We start from the raw sequence: 16,479 nt of genomic DNA on the forward strand, positions 1-16,479 counted from the left end.
TTTGTCTGATTCGATCATTAAGTAGATATAGCAGCACTGAATTTAATGGTAATTGCTTAATATTATTCTTTGTATGGGAATGAATTGCCTTTTGGTGAAGCCTTCGGCACTGAGTAAAAGGCTCATTTGCTTGTTGCTATGGACACATGGGGCCTCATTTATGAGAAGTGACGCATCGCTGCGTGAAAGCAGTGATGTGTCACTTTTCAGTGCGCCCTCCTTGTGACACCAATGATGCGTCTTATTTACTGTATGACGCATCATGTCGTCAATATTTCTGACGTATCTGTAGGTGCAAAAGTGACGCATTGCTGGAGTGTGTCACAAAAGTGACGCAACTCCATAAATAGGTCATTTCACAAGGGGCAATCTCCATGTGAAAGGGCCTGCTTCAGTCTTATGCCTGCTGTGAAGCAGGCGTAAGATTTTGACGCATTCGCACTTAAGAAGTGGCGCAGTGAAATCTCGTAGATTTCACTGCGTCACTTCTGCAAGGCATACTTACGTGGGAACGCCCACCCTGCATACATTAAAGCTGACGCAGGTATAATGTAGCGCAGGGGTTTACAAAGTGAAGCATCTGCTTAGATGCGTCACTTTGTAAATAGGGTGCACCAGGAGGCATGTTTTACGCCGCCGATGCATCCCAAAAATTGACGCAACGGAATTGCAAAACTGTCGCAAGTCCTCATAAATAAGGCCCAAGGTGTTATCATATATCATAACATGTTCCTTCTAATTATGTCAGTTTTCGATACTACTTTGAGAGGTGCATTGTGTTGCTATGCATTTTTACCCCATAAAATATGAATTCCGTCTATGTGTTATTATTGCGTGTGTAATTCCTGACATTGTACAAGCACTCTCTGGATGCAACATTTGCGCACTTTGGTACAGGGCGTTTTGAGCTTTTCCCACAGAAAGTACCCTGTGCCAATTTTGCTGTTTCATAGAAAAGCCCATTTTTTGAGGGCTCTTATGATGTTTGAACTCTTTGACCAACCTGCCCGAAACTTAACACCCTAAAATAAATTCAGAGGACAACAGAGCATTTTCCAATTTTCACCCAACTCAAAACTGCCCCCTTAAGGTTCAACGCAACGCTAACGTATTAACTTATAACACGTTTTTCTACATATTTCGGATATTAGAACATTTTCGTATTACAATATCAATATATTCAAACTTTTCCTTTCATTGTGTCCAATCTTTTCATTCTCTCTGTGTACAAGCATGGGTTTGTATTATATACTATTTAACTGTAAAATTAAGAATATTTTAGCTTAGTATTTTGGTCATAGCATGCACGTTTATAAAGAGACGAACTTCTGGATTGGAATAAACAGTTGTTAATGCAAACACAATATACAATTCAATTGATCTAAAAAACTATATACATTAAAGGCACTCGCTCTAACCTTACAGAGGAAAATATAAACACAATAATTTCAAATAAATCAAATTTCGGTCATAAGTGTGACAGAGAAGAGATAAAATAATCTTCATATCTTACATGCTTGCCTCCTGGCTTAATTTCATGATAAAAGCCTTTGCAGGCATCGTGTAGAAAATCCTTGAGAACTCTTGATACCTCATAAAGAGTGAAGATTGGCTGAACCCCCGTGGAGTCCTTGTGCTGGTTACAGAGACCTCCTATGGTTGGTTTATGTTCTTCGTGTTTCTTTAATAAGAGCTCATAGAGGAGCGACTTCTGGGACACAGAGCAGTAGAGATCTTGCAGTCGGCCATACGTTAGAAAGTCGTACATGTTTGCACCATTATCGATGAATAGCTTGACAAATTCAGGTTTATCATTCACCAGAGCATCCATCAGAACTTCCTCTAGATCGCAGGGCTGTAGTCACAGAGGATAACAATTAGCATTCATTTCCTTTACAAATTGCAAAAATACAATGTAATGGGTTCCCCTTTCCAGCCTACATATGATTCCAAATATAGAGTAATCCTCGACAGCACATATGAAAAATACAATACCACAACGTTTTAATTAGCTGCTTATCAATTGCTTTTATGATTGAGAGATTTGTGGTCAATTGATATTATATTATTATTAGGACCAAGTTTATCCTGTCCCATCTGGAACCCTTATGCAGGCAGAACTAGATCCCAAGTACCTCTCCTCTGGGTGGCCATCAAGCCAGTGTATGTCCTCAGACAAGTCGCAAAAGGCCTAAGGGGTTAAAAAGATACTTATCTTTAATCTGCACTCTCAAATGAAGCAAATAGCAATGACATCAATCTATTGCTGTTCATTCAAAAGAATTCTCCTGCTTCTGCAAACTGATCACTCTGTGGATTCGAAAGGAGCTGTGTGTATGAGTGTCTTATTTTTCTGAACTGTGATTCATTGTTGATGGAGAGGAGGAGATTGGAAAAATTATTAGTGCAGTCAGAGACAGAGGAATTGTAGGACGCAGTAGAGGGAGATTGCTGTCCCACATTGTAGATTCTAACATTTTGAGAGGTGCGTTGGGATCTGCAAACTCCTCGAAAGTGCCCTGTCTTTTTACATTTCGTGCATTTTCTTCCAAAGGCACGGCAAGAAGGAAAATTACCAGTGTGGTTTCTAAATCCACAGCTATAGCAAATGCATTTAGTTCCTTCTTTGTTAACACCTTCCTTGTTAACTCTGATGGCAGAAATAGGAGTAGAAAAATCGGAATTTTCCGAAACATAGGATATAGGAGAATGGCCTTCTTGACCTGATAATTCTTGGGAAGAAATGATAGAACGTTCGATACTCTTTCCAATATTAACGACTTCTGAAAGAGAAGGGTTATGACAAGTAAGAAGACGTTCTTACATTTTTTAAGAAGAGCAGTTAAAGACGAATTGGTCTCTGATGCAAATTTCTGTAGAATTCATGAAATCGCAGGTAGAAGCAAGAACACGTAGAGCAGCAACATATTTTTCGACTGATTCGTTGCTGCCCTGTTTCCGTTTGAAGAAACTGTGTCTTTCCAAAAGGACTTTTGGTTTTTCAGAGAATTGTTTTTTAAGTCTTTATTTGGCTTCAAGATAAACATTCCCAGTGCCATCACCAGCGGGTCATGGAAAAGTAGGTAAGTTATCAAAGATCTTTTGTGCAGCAACACCCAGATGATTGTAGAGAAGAGCATTCTTTCTTGCTGGAGAATATTCTAAACCATCAATACCTATAAGGTAGTTTTCGAAAAGATGGATCCATTGTTTCCAAAGAATCTCAGGCTTGCCTGGTTTTGGCAGGAATGATGGAGGATGCTGAGCATTGTCGGTAGACGACATGACGAAAAAGTAGAGAAGCTCTCACAAAGAGGATGTCAAATGAAGCAGGAGGAAGCAAAGGTGTAGTTGGAGCGAAGCTTCCACAACCACCTAGATACAAAGTTCACTGTTGTACAGGGGATGTACAAGTAGATAAAGTAGTTGGAGTGGAACTCACACAAGTACTTTGAAATGCAAACACTTTGTAAGAAGCGGTAAAACACAGCTGGAGCAAAGCTCCCACAGCCCAAAGATAATGGCAGAATGCAGCAAAGAGGAATGTCTCTTTAGAGCTTTAGTGATAATCAGCATAGAATAGCTGACGGAGACAATAGGAATCCACTTTGCTAGACTGACTGTTATTGACTTTATGACTAATAAAGTAGATTTATGAGCAGCATGGGCTCCAGGAAGAGTGAAGGCAACAATAAATGTGTCACAGTGAGGAGAGTTCAAGAGAGATTCCTTAGGATACAAGGAATGTGGGCAGCGTCACAATGAAAGAAACGTCACAATGAAGAGTGGGAAGTAGTGCCTGTCAGAAGGTTGCCATGGAAGCAGGGCCACGCTGGTTGCCGTGGAGACGCCGGGCCGCGCTGGTTGCCTTGGAGACGCTGACACAGGCAAGGCTGAAGCGTCATAATACAAGTCACGAGCAGAGATTGAAAAAATGCACTGGCTCGAGCAAGTAGGCAAAGATGGTTGAGGCTTGCGGAGAAGGCTATAAGAATGACAGTTGAAATAAAGTAAACACACCTGAACTCTTGTGGATTCTTATGAAGAAAGATGCGGCAGAGTCCAGAAAACCGGTTTGGGAGGAAAGTCACTGGCATTGCAGGAGGTTGGCGGTTAGGAGGCGAAACAGAGGGATTTTCTTCTTTTCTTAACCCCACTTCTGGTACCAAAATATGTAGCAATGAAGGAGAGGCTGGGCAGACTGGGTGGATGTCCCGTTGTTTCTTTATTCAGGCAGGACACAAACAGGTTACAAAGTAACAGGACCCACAGCGAAGTCAGCTGCTCAGGGCGAAGCGCAGGAATAGAATGAATCAGAGCGGAGCAAGATTCTAGAAGATAGAATGACAGAGGTAGAGTAGAAATAAACAAAGGGCAAAGGAAAGCTAGAGAAAGAGGAAGAAGAGGAAAACGAATATTACAGCAGCATGTTCCAAAGTTTGGGGATGAGATATGAAAAGGACATACCGCCCTATCTCACTGTGAGAATTATAGGTACCTTCAAGAATTGATCTGTGGAGGATCTTAAAGCCTTACTGTGGGAGTAGGGGGTCAAGAGTGCTCTTATCATAGTGGGTCCTTGGTGTTAAGCCCGCTATGTGCCAGAAAGAGTATTATAAATGTTATCCTTGTCTCAATGGGAAGCCAGTTCAGAGTAGCTAAAGCACGGTTTGCTGAAGCAAATTTTGGGACCTTGTATAGGATCCTTGCTGCTGCATTTTGTACTGCCTGGAGCCTACTGATGATATATACAGAGAGTTCCAGTAGTCCAACCAGGAGAGAACAAGGGATTAGACCACAATTCTTCTGGCCCTCCTGGGATAATGTATAGGATTTTACGGAGTGCCCTGAGGTTTCCAAAACAATCTGATGCATGTTTTTTTGGCCTGTGTATCCATGGAAAGGCATTTGTCCTGCCACATCCCAAGGCTTTTGATAAGGGAGGAGGGAATGGGTGCATTGCCCAAACTATCTGGCCAGTCAATCTGTGTCTGTTCCCCAGACTCATCAGCTTAGCTTTCTCCCTGTTCAGTGTTAAGCAGCAGTTCACCATCCACTTAGATAGTTTTTCCAAGCAGGGAGACAGCTGAAGGGACTGTGAGCATAATCCAGGGACGAGGGAGATGATCAACCGTGTGTCGTCAGCATGTGATACTATTGACAGCACAAACTCCTGAACAATATCTGCCAATGGGCAAAAGTACAGATTAAAAGGTGTGGGGCTGAGGGTCGAACCCTGTGGGGTTCAAGGGAAGGATGGCAGAATTCAACTCACACAACAGAGAAGGGATACAAATTACGCTCTCATCTGTACAAATGTCAGGCAACAGACTGGGACTATAGATCCTATAATGATCTATACAGGAACAGTAAGTAGCATATCTACTTGAACCTAGGACAACAGATGGGAAGACAACAGCAACTTAATACTTCCCTCACACACTTTGCAGTGTCATGCTTCATCATTGGGCCGCATCATACATCCAAAGAAAAGAAAAGAAAAAGGAAGAAGGGATGTCTAATCCACCAATATGGGGGCCTAATATTGGCAGAAACATGTTGGTAATTGCAGTGGGGCTATAGGGATCGTTATCTTCCCTTGAGACCCCGATACATATACATTTTCAACCCTTCCAGGGTCTACAGACAGGATAAAAGTAACTATGTTGACTCCTAGGTTGTTTTAATATTCAAGTACTGCACAGTTTTGATGCCGTTGCAGAAGGGATTAGACCTCCCTTCTTCTTTTTTCTTTTCTTTTGTTCTGTCACATTGCTTTACGTGTTATATGTGCACTATCACATTTTCCTTTCTCTCTCTACCCTCACCACTGTTCTTCATCTAAAAAAGATTGCGCTCCATCCAGTGTGTTGGTCTGCACCTGGATGTATGATGCGGACCAATGATGAAGCATGACACTGCAAAGTGTGTGAGGGCAGTATTAAGACATGTGTTGTCTTCCTGTATGTTGTCCTAGGTTCAAGTAGATATGCTATTTTGTATCACTTCTCTGTTGTGTGAGTTGAATTTGACAGTTAGGGAGCAAGGGAAGTCTAAGTCTCTTGTCTCTCCTGGTGTGTTTTTCAAGGATGGCAGAATAGCATGAATTCTCATGAATTTGGAAAGCAAAACTCTTTATTCGAACTTCACCCATTCTGTACGTAAGTCTCTCATAGTCAACTGTGTCAAACGCTGCACTGAGTTCCATGAGGATGAAAGCAGCTGTTCCTCCTTGGTTTACTAGCATCTTAAATTCATCTGTTACTGCGAGGAGGGCAGTTTCCATACTGTGTTGTGTATGGAATCCCATTTCGAAGAGTGCAGTAGATGATTTTCTTCATGGTATGTAGACAGTGCTGGGTTGACATGTTTCTCTCGCACCTTGCCTATGACTGGAAGCAGGGAGATTGGCCTATAGTTCCCCGGATCTATTGGTTCAAGATTGTGCTTTTTTTAGCAAGGGTTTGACCACCGCAAGTTTTCACTTTGATGGCACTCTTTTAGTGAATAGGGACAAGTTAAGGAGTTCTAATACAATGGAGAAGGTGGGTGGTGATTCTTCTGACAGTGTGTGTGTGGGTACGGGGTCAAGTGGGATCCTTATTTATCCTTGCAGAGAAGAGCGGGACGTTCAGTGATGGGGGGAGAGAAGCTGTTCAATATGGGATGTGTTGGGCATACAATTCTATGACGTGAGGATATTTAAAAATTCTGTTCTTTTGTAGAGACAGGTAAATATTGGGGGGCAGATTTACAAGTCCCTTGTGACAACTTTACGCCGCAGTTGCCTCACATCTGTGATGCAGCGGCATTGTAAACAATGCACCACGTTGCAACATATTTATAACGTGACGCATCTAGGGAGATGCGTTGTGTTGTAAAGCCCTGCGCTATGTTATACCTGCATCAGGTATAATGTTTGCAGGGTGGGTGTCCCGACGTGAGAAAGCAACGTAAAAGTGACACCGTGAAATCTACAAGATTTCACGGAGTCACTTTTACAACGCCACTTCGTCAAAACCTTACACCTGCTTAAAGCAGGCATAAGGAGTGACGCAGCATGATAGGAATACGCATTCCTGACCATTGCTGGAGGTGCATCATGCTTGCACCATGACTCCAGCAATGCGCTGCCTTTTCGCCAGAAGATGCATCACCCATCTGTCTATCCTTGCGCTACATTGTAAATGTGACGCATCCATGGTGGCGCAAGGGTGTGTCTCCATGACGCAAATGTACTGGCTCATCTCTGCTAATATGCAGAGATGCGCCAGTTCTTGTAAATCTGCTCCTGGCTATTTTGTTCTGAAAGAACGGTGTCAATTTGTTCCAGCATGCTATTGAGTGGGTGGGGAGAATGATTCCGGTTTTTGGAGTGGTCAAGGATTTCACAGCTTTAAAAAGCTCCCTTGGGTCATTCGATGCCTAGCTTATTTTGGATTCTTAGTAGGACGCTTGGGCCTTTTCTAATTTCTGTATGATAGTCCTAATTGCAGTTCAATGGGCTGTGATAAGGTGATCCTCATGGTTTTGTCTCAATTTCCTTTCAAGTTTTTTTACATTATTTTTCAAGGAAACAAGATGGGAGGTAAACCAGGGTGCATTTTGTTTCCTTTTGACCTCTTTTGATCTTTGTTACTGAGATATTTCCATCAGGGACATTGTGATCCATTCTTCGAATTTTGTGTTGGCGGAATTAGTGTTTTCTCTTAGTATAGATGTGGTCAAGTCTAGGGACAAAGTCCATTCCACTGTATTCAGCTTAGACCATCTACAGTCGATCCTTGAAGTCTATTTAATCCCAGTCGTGGGTGCATACTTACCAAGCATGAAAGGCATTTAATAATAGTCTTAATAATAGTGTGTCCAGGGCATAGGACAGGGACCTTTTTCTTTTTTTTTTTAAATTTTTTTTTATTGAGCAATCATATAAAATACAAGGATGGGCCCACAACCACACGGGCTGGCCGCTAAGTCACATAGCAGTACACATGAATGAAACAATCATTTCCGAGGCCAGGCCAAATCATAGAATGAATTTGCTCCAGACAGAGAACCGGATACAACAATTTTCTATATAAAACATAAAATGAACGAACACAAAAGACAAGGCGAGTGCAATAATCAAGTCAGCCCAAAAAGCAGCGGGGAAGGTCACTAAACAGGAGAACAGACGTAAATCAATGAGATTCGGGAAGGCCGTGAGGGGGGGGGGAAGCAGGGAGGACAGGAAGATCCTAGAACAGAGTGAAAGATTACGGGAATGTCGGCCTAAGGAGACAGGGTAACATCGGAGGTGGCAACCAAGGGAGGGGTACAAATTTCTCCACGGTATGCATTCCATTGACCCCAAATTTTCGTCCACGCCCCTGGCCTGCCCCTAGCCACGTAGACTGTCTTCTCTCGGAACATGGACCAGTCCATGTTGTCCTCCCACACCGAAACGTCAGGAGGTCGGGATGCGCCCCAGAGTTGCGCAATGTCGCTCTTCGCGACCATGTAACCCAGGGTCGCCCATCTAGTCTGGGCCACAGAATAATCGGAGGGTTCCCACACATTCAGCAGGCATCGTCGGGCCTCAGGTCGCAAGGCAACACCCGTCACTACAGTCATTATCGCAAGCACATCCACCCAATAGGCCGCCACCACAGGACACTCCCAAAGTATGTGCAAAAAAGTAGCGCTCATCCCACAGCCACGCTTACACAAACCATCTGGGGAAAAACCCATCACGACTAGACGCGGACCGGTCACATACACCCGGTGGAGGATCTTAAGTTGCACCAAACGAAGACGGGCGGGAATGGCAACCTCCTTTGGGGAGGAGAGTGCCGACTGCCAGTCCTCGTCATCCAGTTCCAATCCATCACCGACCCACATCTCCCGGAGTCGGACCAACAAATCTGCGCGATTATGAATCAGTTTCTTGTAGATGAGCGAGATAGTGCTGTCGGGCAAGTGTCCATCTAGTACACGATCTTCAAGGGGGGAAGACCCGGGTAGGGTCACATCAGGAGTCAAAACCGAGGCCAAGGCATGCCGGACTTGCAGATACCGGAAAAACTCTCTATCACTCAAGTCGTATTCCGCCTTAAGGGCCTGGAATGACTTCACGCGACCATTCACACAAACGTCACCCACCTTACAAATCCCAATCACATCCCAGCGTTCAAAACCCTTAGTAGACCAGAGACATCCCAAACGTTCAGAAGCATAAAGCGGAGTCGCCAGCGTCAGTCGATTCTCCCACCCCAAACTCACATTCGCAGCACGCCACGCTTTGACCGCAGCCCTGGACGGGCCCACAAGATGGCTCCCGGCTGATCTAGAGTATAGCGCTCTATTAAAGTCCCCACCCGGCAACTGGAGCCTATCCATCTCAAAAGCCGGATCGCGACCCGGCAAGTACATCGCGTGATTAATGGCCGATAGCTGGGCAGCCCAGTAGTATCTCTTGATGTCGGGGAGCGCCATGCCCCCGTCATACCAAGGGATAGTAAGTTTCGCAAGGGCTATACGTGGGCGCCCGTCCCAAATCAATTGTCTTTGCAGACTCTCGATTTCTCTGAAATAAGTAGCGGGAATGTCGTCGAAGGAGTTCTGAAGGGCGTAGAGGAACCGCGGCAAGGACATCATTTTAAATAGAGCCGCCCGACCCAGAGGAGACAGGGGTAGCTTACGCCAACGGGCCACATCCAGTCGTAATCGAAGAAGCGGGGGGAGGAGATTACGCTCAAACCGGAGGGAGGGATCCAGGGTAATAAAAATCCCTAAATACTTGAAGCCAGACTGGACCACCTGGATAGGGAACCTGTCCGGCAAAGGGGGCAAAACACCCGAGAGAACATACACGCAGGACTTAGCCCAATTAATAATAAGGCCCGAATTAGCACCGAACGAAGTAAGAACATCAAATAAGACGTTCAAGGATTTACGCGGGGATGTAAGATATAGAAGAATGTCGTCCGCGTAAAGAGAGACACGGTCTTCAAAGTCCGGTGACCAACGGATCCCTTTGAGTGAAGGCTCCCATCGAAGCCACGCAGCCAACGGTTCCAGGGCCAGCGCGAAAAGCAATGTAGATAAGGGACAACCCTGACGGGTCCCTCTACCAAGGCCGAAGGGGACAGAAACTCTACCGTTCACCACAACTTGCGCTAAGGGTTCAACATACAACAACTTCACCCATCCGATAAATTCAGGTCCAAAACCAAATTTTTCGAGAGCTGCCCAACGATAGGGCCACTCGACCGTGTCAAAAGCCATCGAGGCATCCAACGAGGCCAAAATGGCCGGCTCCGTCAGATGCCCCGCCCTCGCAACAGCACCGTGGAGACGACGTAGGTTAAGAGCCGTGTTGCGATGCGGGATAAATCTGGACTGATCCGGATGAACCAAGTCGCTAATGACCGTCAGTAGTCGAGTCGCAAGGAGCTTAGCCAGGACCTTAGGCTCAACATTTAACAGGGAAATGGGCCTATAAGACGAACAAAGGTCTCGCGGTTTCCCGTCCTTGGGAATTACCACTATCGTAGCAAGACGCTGGTCATACGGGAGAATACCCCGTTCCCGGGACTCCAAAAACATAGCACGAAGATGGGGCGCTACCTTGTCAGGGCGTAGCTTGTACAACTCAATTGGCAACCCGTTCGGGCCCAAGGCCTTGCCCGAACGGAGCGAACGAATGGCAGTCGCTATTTCATCCGTAGTAAAAGGGGACTCTAACGAGGCACGGTCCAAATCGGAAACACTGGGCAAAGCTATATCGCGCAACAAAAGGCGAGAGTCAGCCACATCCCGTCCAGACACAGGGGTATAAACCACATGAAAATATTCTGCAAAACATTCCACTATTCCAACCGGGTCCGTCACTTCGACACTATTAGACGACTGAATCACAGGCACCACACGATTCGCTCTTTCTTTCTTATCCAACCACGCCAGCAATTTACCCGCTTTGTCCCCCACATCATACAGACGACCCTGCTGTTCACGAAACATCAGTCTAGCCGCATCCGTGACCAAGGATTTATAAGCAAATTGTTTCAGACCCAGGGCGTGGAGTTTATCAGAGGTGACTTCAGACTCTAAGTCGGCCTCCCTCTTCGCAATCTCTGTCTCAAGGTCCACAACCTCCCGATTCCTAGCCTTCTTGGATTTAGCAATAAGGGAAAGGGCCTGCCCACGTAGCACTGTTTTAAAGGCCTCCCACAGGGACACAGCCGAGGAAACCGACCCCTCGTTGTCCAAAAAATAGGCATCTAAAGACTTAGTCAAAAGGTTCCGGGTCTCAGGGGAGGCAATATACCAGGGGTTAATAGGAGCCACTCGGCCCGCCGCCTCAACCCCAAACTCAAAACAAAGCCAGAGCGGAGAATGATCGGAGATGCCCTGGGGGAGGTGTTTGATCTCACGCACCGCCGGCGTCTGCGCCGCGGGCATCAGGAAATAATCCAGTCTAGACAGACTCCCATGGGCCCCCGAATGGAAGGTGTATTGGAGCTGGGCAGGATGCATGAGCCTCCAGCAATCCACCAGACCAAATGTGTCCAAAAACCCACCTAGCCATTGTTGGGCCGAAGGAGTATCTCTAGGGGGGTAGCGATCCTGCAGACCGGATATAACAGAATTAAAATCGCCTGCAAGAAAAAGAGTACAGTCAGGAAGGTTCAGCAACACACGGCCCAAATCGGAAAAGGTGGAAGTCTGTAGGCCGGGGGGCACATAAACAGTAAACAAGGAGAGGGTACGACCCTCATAGCGACCCACGAGGACAGCATAACGCCCCCGATCATCAAGGATCACATCATCAATGGATAGGGGGAGGGAAGCCCGAACAAGGATACCCACCCCCCTGGAACCAGTGGTAAACCCCGAATGTGCAGCAAGGCGATATCCCCACCTATTCATCGCACGACAAGAATTGCCCACCAAATGAGTTTCCTGCAAAAAAACAATATCTGGAGATAAACGGCGTAGACATTTTAACACCACGCTCCCCTTAATGCGGTCTCCCAGACCATTAACATTCCACGAAACCAGCCTCAACCCGCTACCCCCCATCCCACACAGTAACGTCGAAACCCCCCCGCAATGAGCATGACATAAAAAATATCAGAAACAAGATGGATTCGCCTTGAAAACATAACACTAAAACCTCAAACAACCCAATCACCCACCCCCAACAATGAAGAAAACACCCCCCACCCTGCACCCCTGCAAAATGCTAAATAGCCACCCCAACATGCAGTGTGCCTGTCGCCCAAGAATCCCTATTCTACAAAAAGAACCCCGGAGGAGGAAAGGCTCTGGCCCACCCGCCACCCCGAGTAGGACAGATAATGAGGAGAACACACAAACAGTAGAGGCACTGAGGCATTAAATCCCCAAAGAGTTTACTCTATTCGAGGGCCCTGGTGTAGGCGGATTGTTCAGCTCTCCACGCCACCCTCAGCACCACCCGGGTGGGCAGCGGACTCAGTCCCAGGAGGTCGGTCAGGCAGAGAGTCCATCCAGTCATTTACAGAATCAGGCCGATCAAAGAAGTAGGTTCGGTCGTTGTACTCGACGCGCAGCCTGGTCGGAAAAAGCATGGCGTAGCGAAGCCCCATGTCTCGGAGACGTTTCTTGACATCACGGAAGCCCATACGCTGTCTCTGGACCTGTTGAGAAAAGTCCGGATAGAAGTTCACCGTGGCGTTCTCAAAGGCCACCGGGCCCTTCACACGCGATGCTTGCAGGATAGCGTCTCGATCCCTATAATGGAAGAGTTTCGCAACAATAGGCCTCGGCGGGGCACCCGGCTTACCCTTGCCCCCCGGAACACGATGGGCACGCTCCACTGCGAAAAACTTAGTCAAACCAGATGGAGAGAGGTGGTTCTGGATCAAGTCCTCAACAAGGAGATCAACAGAGTGAGGTTCTGGATTTTCCGGAACTCCGACCACGCGCACGTTACAGCGACGGGCCCTGTTCTCAAAGTCCTCCAGGCGCCGGGTCACGACGTCGTTCACCTTACGAAGGTTGCCGATCTCCGTCTGTATCTCCGAAACGTCCTCCATGAGAGTGGACGACTTGAGATCCAATGATTTCACCTTCTCATTGGTTTTCGACAGGTCAGCGCGAATCAAGTTCACGTCAATGGCCACGGTGTCAATTTTGTGGGCCAAAGCTTCATATTGTTGGCCTATTGTCTCCTTCATGGCAGAAATGGCGCCCATGACGTCCTGTAAGGATGGCTCCGTTGACGCATCCACAGTGTGATCACCGGTACTCGATCCGGGCAGGGCGGCTCCGGGAGACCCTTTGGAATGGGTGTAGCGGTCCATAACGTTGGACTGGACCGGTCCCCCACGCAGGGGCGTCTTGGTCTTCCGAGTCTCTCGGTCCCCTCTCCCAGCCATAATAGAACTGCGTCACCAGGAGATCAACCAGGCTCGATGGAATGGCCACCGGAAAGCAGTGCCTCGGGACCAAAGAACCGCAGCCAGGGTACCACTATTAGGAGGGCCAACAGATAGGAGAAGAAACCAGCCAAAGGCCCGACAGCCGTTCCGTGCCCCGACTTCAGCCCAGGCCAGGCTCCTCTGCCAGATGTATCAGTCTGAGGCAGAAACGAAACCGAAACCTAAGAGGGGGGCCCACAAGTCGAATCCCCCTGCCGTTGTTGTTCAACTGCAAGACGGCCACTGAGACTCACCCAGTCCCGGGCGGACTTCGGGGGCGGAGCCCGAAAGTTCGAATCGATGTAACTCCGGCACCCCGGGTCCAAATCAAATGCCAAAAAGTCCAGGGCAATCAGCCCAGTGTCCTCTACACAAATCCTCGTAAAAAGTCAGGATTAATTCAGGATATCATGCCGGGAGTGGCGGGGGTCCGGGGAGCGCTGTGCTCACGCGGCCATCTCGGATGCCCGCCAAGCTCCTCCTCCTACAGGGACCTTTTTCAATGATTTTGTCGTCAATACTAAAAACCGAATCAAGGAGGTGTTCTTTGATGTGTGTATGGCTTTCAACTCTTTGAGAGAGTTGAATAGCATCATTTCTAAAACAAGGGTACCACTGCATGCCAACCAAGAATCTACTGCTAGATAGTATACATTCAATGTTTTTAAGTGACAAAAACTTGGGAGGAACCCTTTGGGTATTTCAGCTTCTGGAATACCCCTAATCATACTTTGAAAGTTAAGTAAAAGTCTGAGCTGCAGGAAACGCATAGTAGCCAATCAGGAATTCTCCCAGGAGGTTAGGGATGGAGAAGATCCTAATCTCTTGATCAAGGCCATGTTCGATCTCATTTTATCAGAGATTAAAGAGCTATGGTTAACACAATCACAAAAGATTGCCTTGTTGCAGATAAGACTATCACAAATAGAAGATGAAATGGGAAAAGTCCCAAAACGACTAGCTGAAGCTGAGCAAAGAGTCTCCAGTCTAGAGGATACGGTGATCATTTGTGAGCAGGAAGTAGTACAAATCAGACAAAAGATGGAGACATTATAATCAAAGCTGCAGGACATGGAAAACTATAATAGACTGCCAAATCTACGCCTTGTAAGGATCCCCGAAGCAGTAGAGGGATCTCAGGTCCGGGACTGGGTTGAACCTCTATTAAAAAAAAGTCATTCTAGGAACTATCAGGAGATCTAACGATCACAAGAGCTCACCGGGTACCTTTCCATCAGTCCAACAAGGCGAAAAATCCTCGTACTATTCTAGAAAATTTGACTGACTTTATTAAGGGAAAAATTCTCTCCAAGGCTATTGCAAATAGAAATTTATCAACACAAGAAATTCCACAATTCAAGATTTTTTCAGACATGTTAGCAATAGCAGCTAAAAGGTGGAAAGAATTTATCTGGATGATTGATTTGTTCAAATCAAAGGGGGTGCAGCTAACTATTGTCCAGTTATCAAAGTTGAAGGGTCTCAAAAATGGCAAATCCATCTACTGGACAATGTTGCAAAGGTGCAATAACTGCTTCAGCTAATTTCAAAGTGATTATGTTTTTCTCTTTCTTCTTTTTCTCTATTATTCTTTTTTCCTTTCATGGAGGGGTGGCCGGGCACCAGGCAACATGATCGCCTGCTGGAAGGGAGGTGCACCAAGGGGTGCAACACTATGGCACCCAGCACACCAGGCCATTTACCACATTTTCCACAGGGGAGTCTCACCGGGGATTCTAGGGTAGGGGGTATTGGGATTGTGTGGGGAAGGGGGGTTTGCAAGATAAAAAAAGGGAATAGTTCTTCTGAACATCAATATGTTGTTATGTCTTCTTATCCTTGAACTCTTTTTTGAGAACACTCTCTATGTAATATGTGATGCTGCATGGAATATTCATCATGTAATGCATGATGTGGTTAGTGTTCTACTTCTGTTGGGTTGGCATTTTATGAACTACCACTCCGGCAGTTTGAAGCTGGATTGCACTTGTGAGGGTTGTATTTTACCTTACTGAAATAAATCTACTTATTTCAACTCAAGATTCTTGAAACTTCTTTAAAACATTGGCGATGAGGTAAAGAGGCGATCAGAGTGAAGATTAAACAACCCTACACGGAAATTTTTAAAGAAGAACCCACGCGCATATCAAGACGTTTCCTTTCTATTTCCTCACCGCGAGCAAGCTGAGGCGACGAAGGGAGGTGATCTTCACAGAGTTGAAAAGCGAACTGAGACTCGGTACCACTTGCAGGTATTTGTTTTCGTGGTGTATCGCCACTGTCCAGACTTCGTGCGAGGCATGTGGACAGTTCGCTTTCTTTCAAAGGAATGATGAAGTATCCTTGACTCAACAGTCACGCACGTCTTGAGCATCAACAAACAACTAGACTGTCAACCTTGTTTTCCGAAGGGGTCAAGAACGTCAGTAGCGTCATGACGTATTGACGCGACCAACGTAGCGGCCATTTTAACTATTCTGTGTATTTTCTTCACTGTTACCGATCGAGTGGGACAATGAGGTAACAGTTTTGATTTTTATTTATATTCTCAACTAGATCTGATTCATGCGCAAACTAATTGGTATGCACTCATCTTGTGAAACGTGTCAGTGACTCTGCTGTGCAAAAAAAATTCTTTTTTTTACGAGTCGTTCCGGAAATCGAAACTTTTAAATACATTTTTTTTTTCAACGAACAGTTCTTAACTTTTTACAAACAATTGACTGATTTTTTTTTTGTTCTAACTTCGAAAGGATTGTTGACATGTCACAAGCTATAAAGTTATAAAGGAAATCGACTTTTGTATATACAATGTGATACATACACAATCTAAGGTGTTCTTCTTAGAGCATATGTTAACTCATATTAACTCATATTTACCAACATATTATTTTTTCATGTATTTGCACTTATAGGGTTTATTTTTGATTTTGTTAACCTTTAAGTAATAACAATGTCGACATCTTCTGAACCCCCACATTTTTTATCTGAGAAGGGTGAGCCTGTGTTACCGTGGAAGAGATTTAGTATAGTA

At 45.8% G+C, this 16,479-nt stretch overlaps 1 protein-coding gene across 1 annotated transcript in view; it reads right to left on the minus strand.

Annotated features, from left to right (window-relative positions):
• TRPM5 (transient receptor potential cation channel subfamily M member 5) overlaps nucleotides 1-16,479 on the minus strand; it is a 549,888-nt gene that overhangs the window by 434,926 nt on the left and 98,483 nt on the right. Inside the window, exon 9 of the mRNA XM_078683456.1 lies at nucleotides 1,518-1,855. Within this exon, the coding sequence (XP_078539582.1) occupies nucleotides 1,518-1,855 (338 nt within the window). The remainder of the gene's footprint in view (nucleotides 1-1,517; nucleotides 1,856-16,479) is intronic.

The sequence above is a fragment of the Lissotriton helveticus genome, chromosome 3_1 (genome assembly GCF_964261635.1).
Source record: "Lissotriton helveticus chromosome 3_1, aLisHel1.1, whole genome shotgun sequence".
Classification (NCBI taxonomy): Eukaryota; Metazoa; Chordata; class Amphibia; order Caudata; family Salamandridae; genus Lissotriton; species Lissotriton helveticus.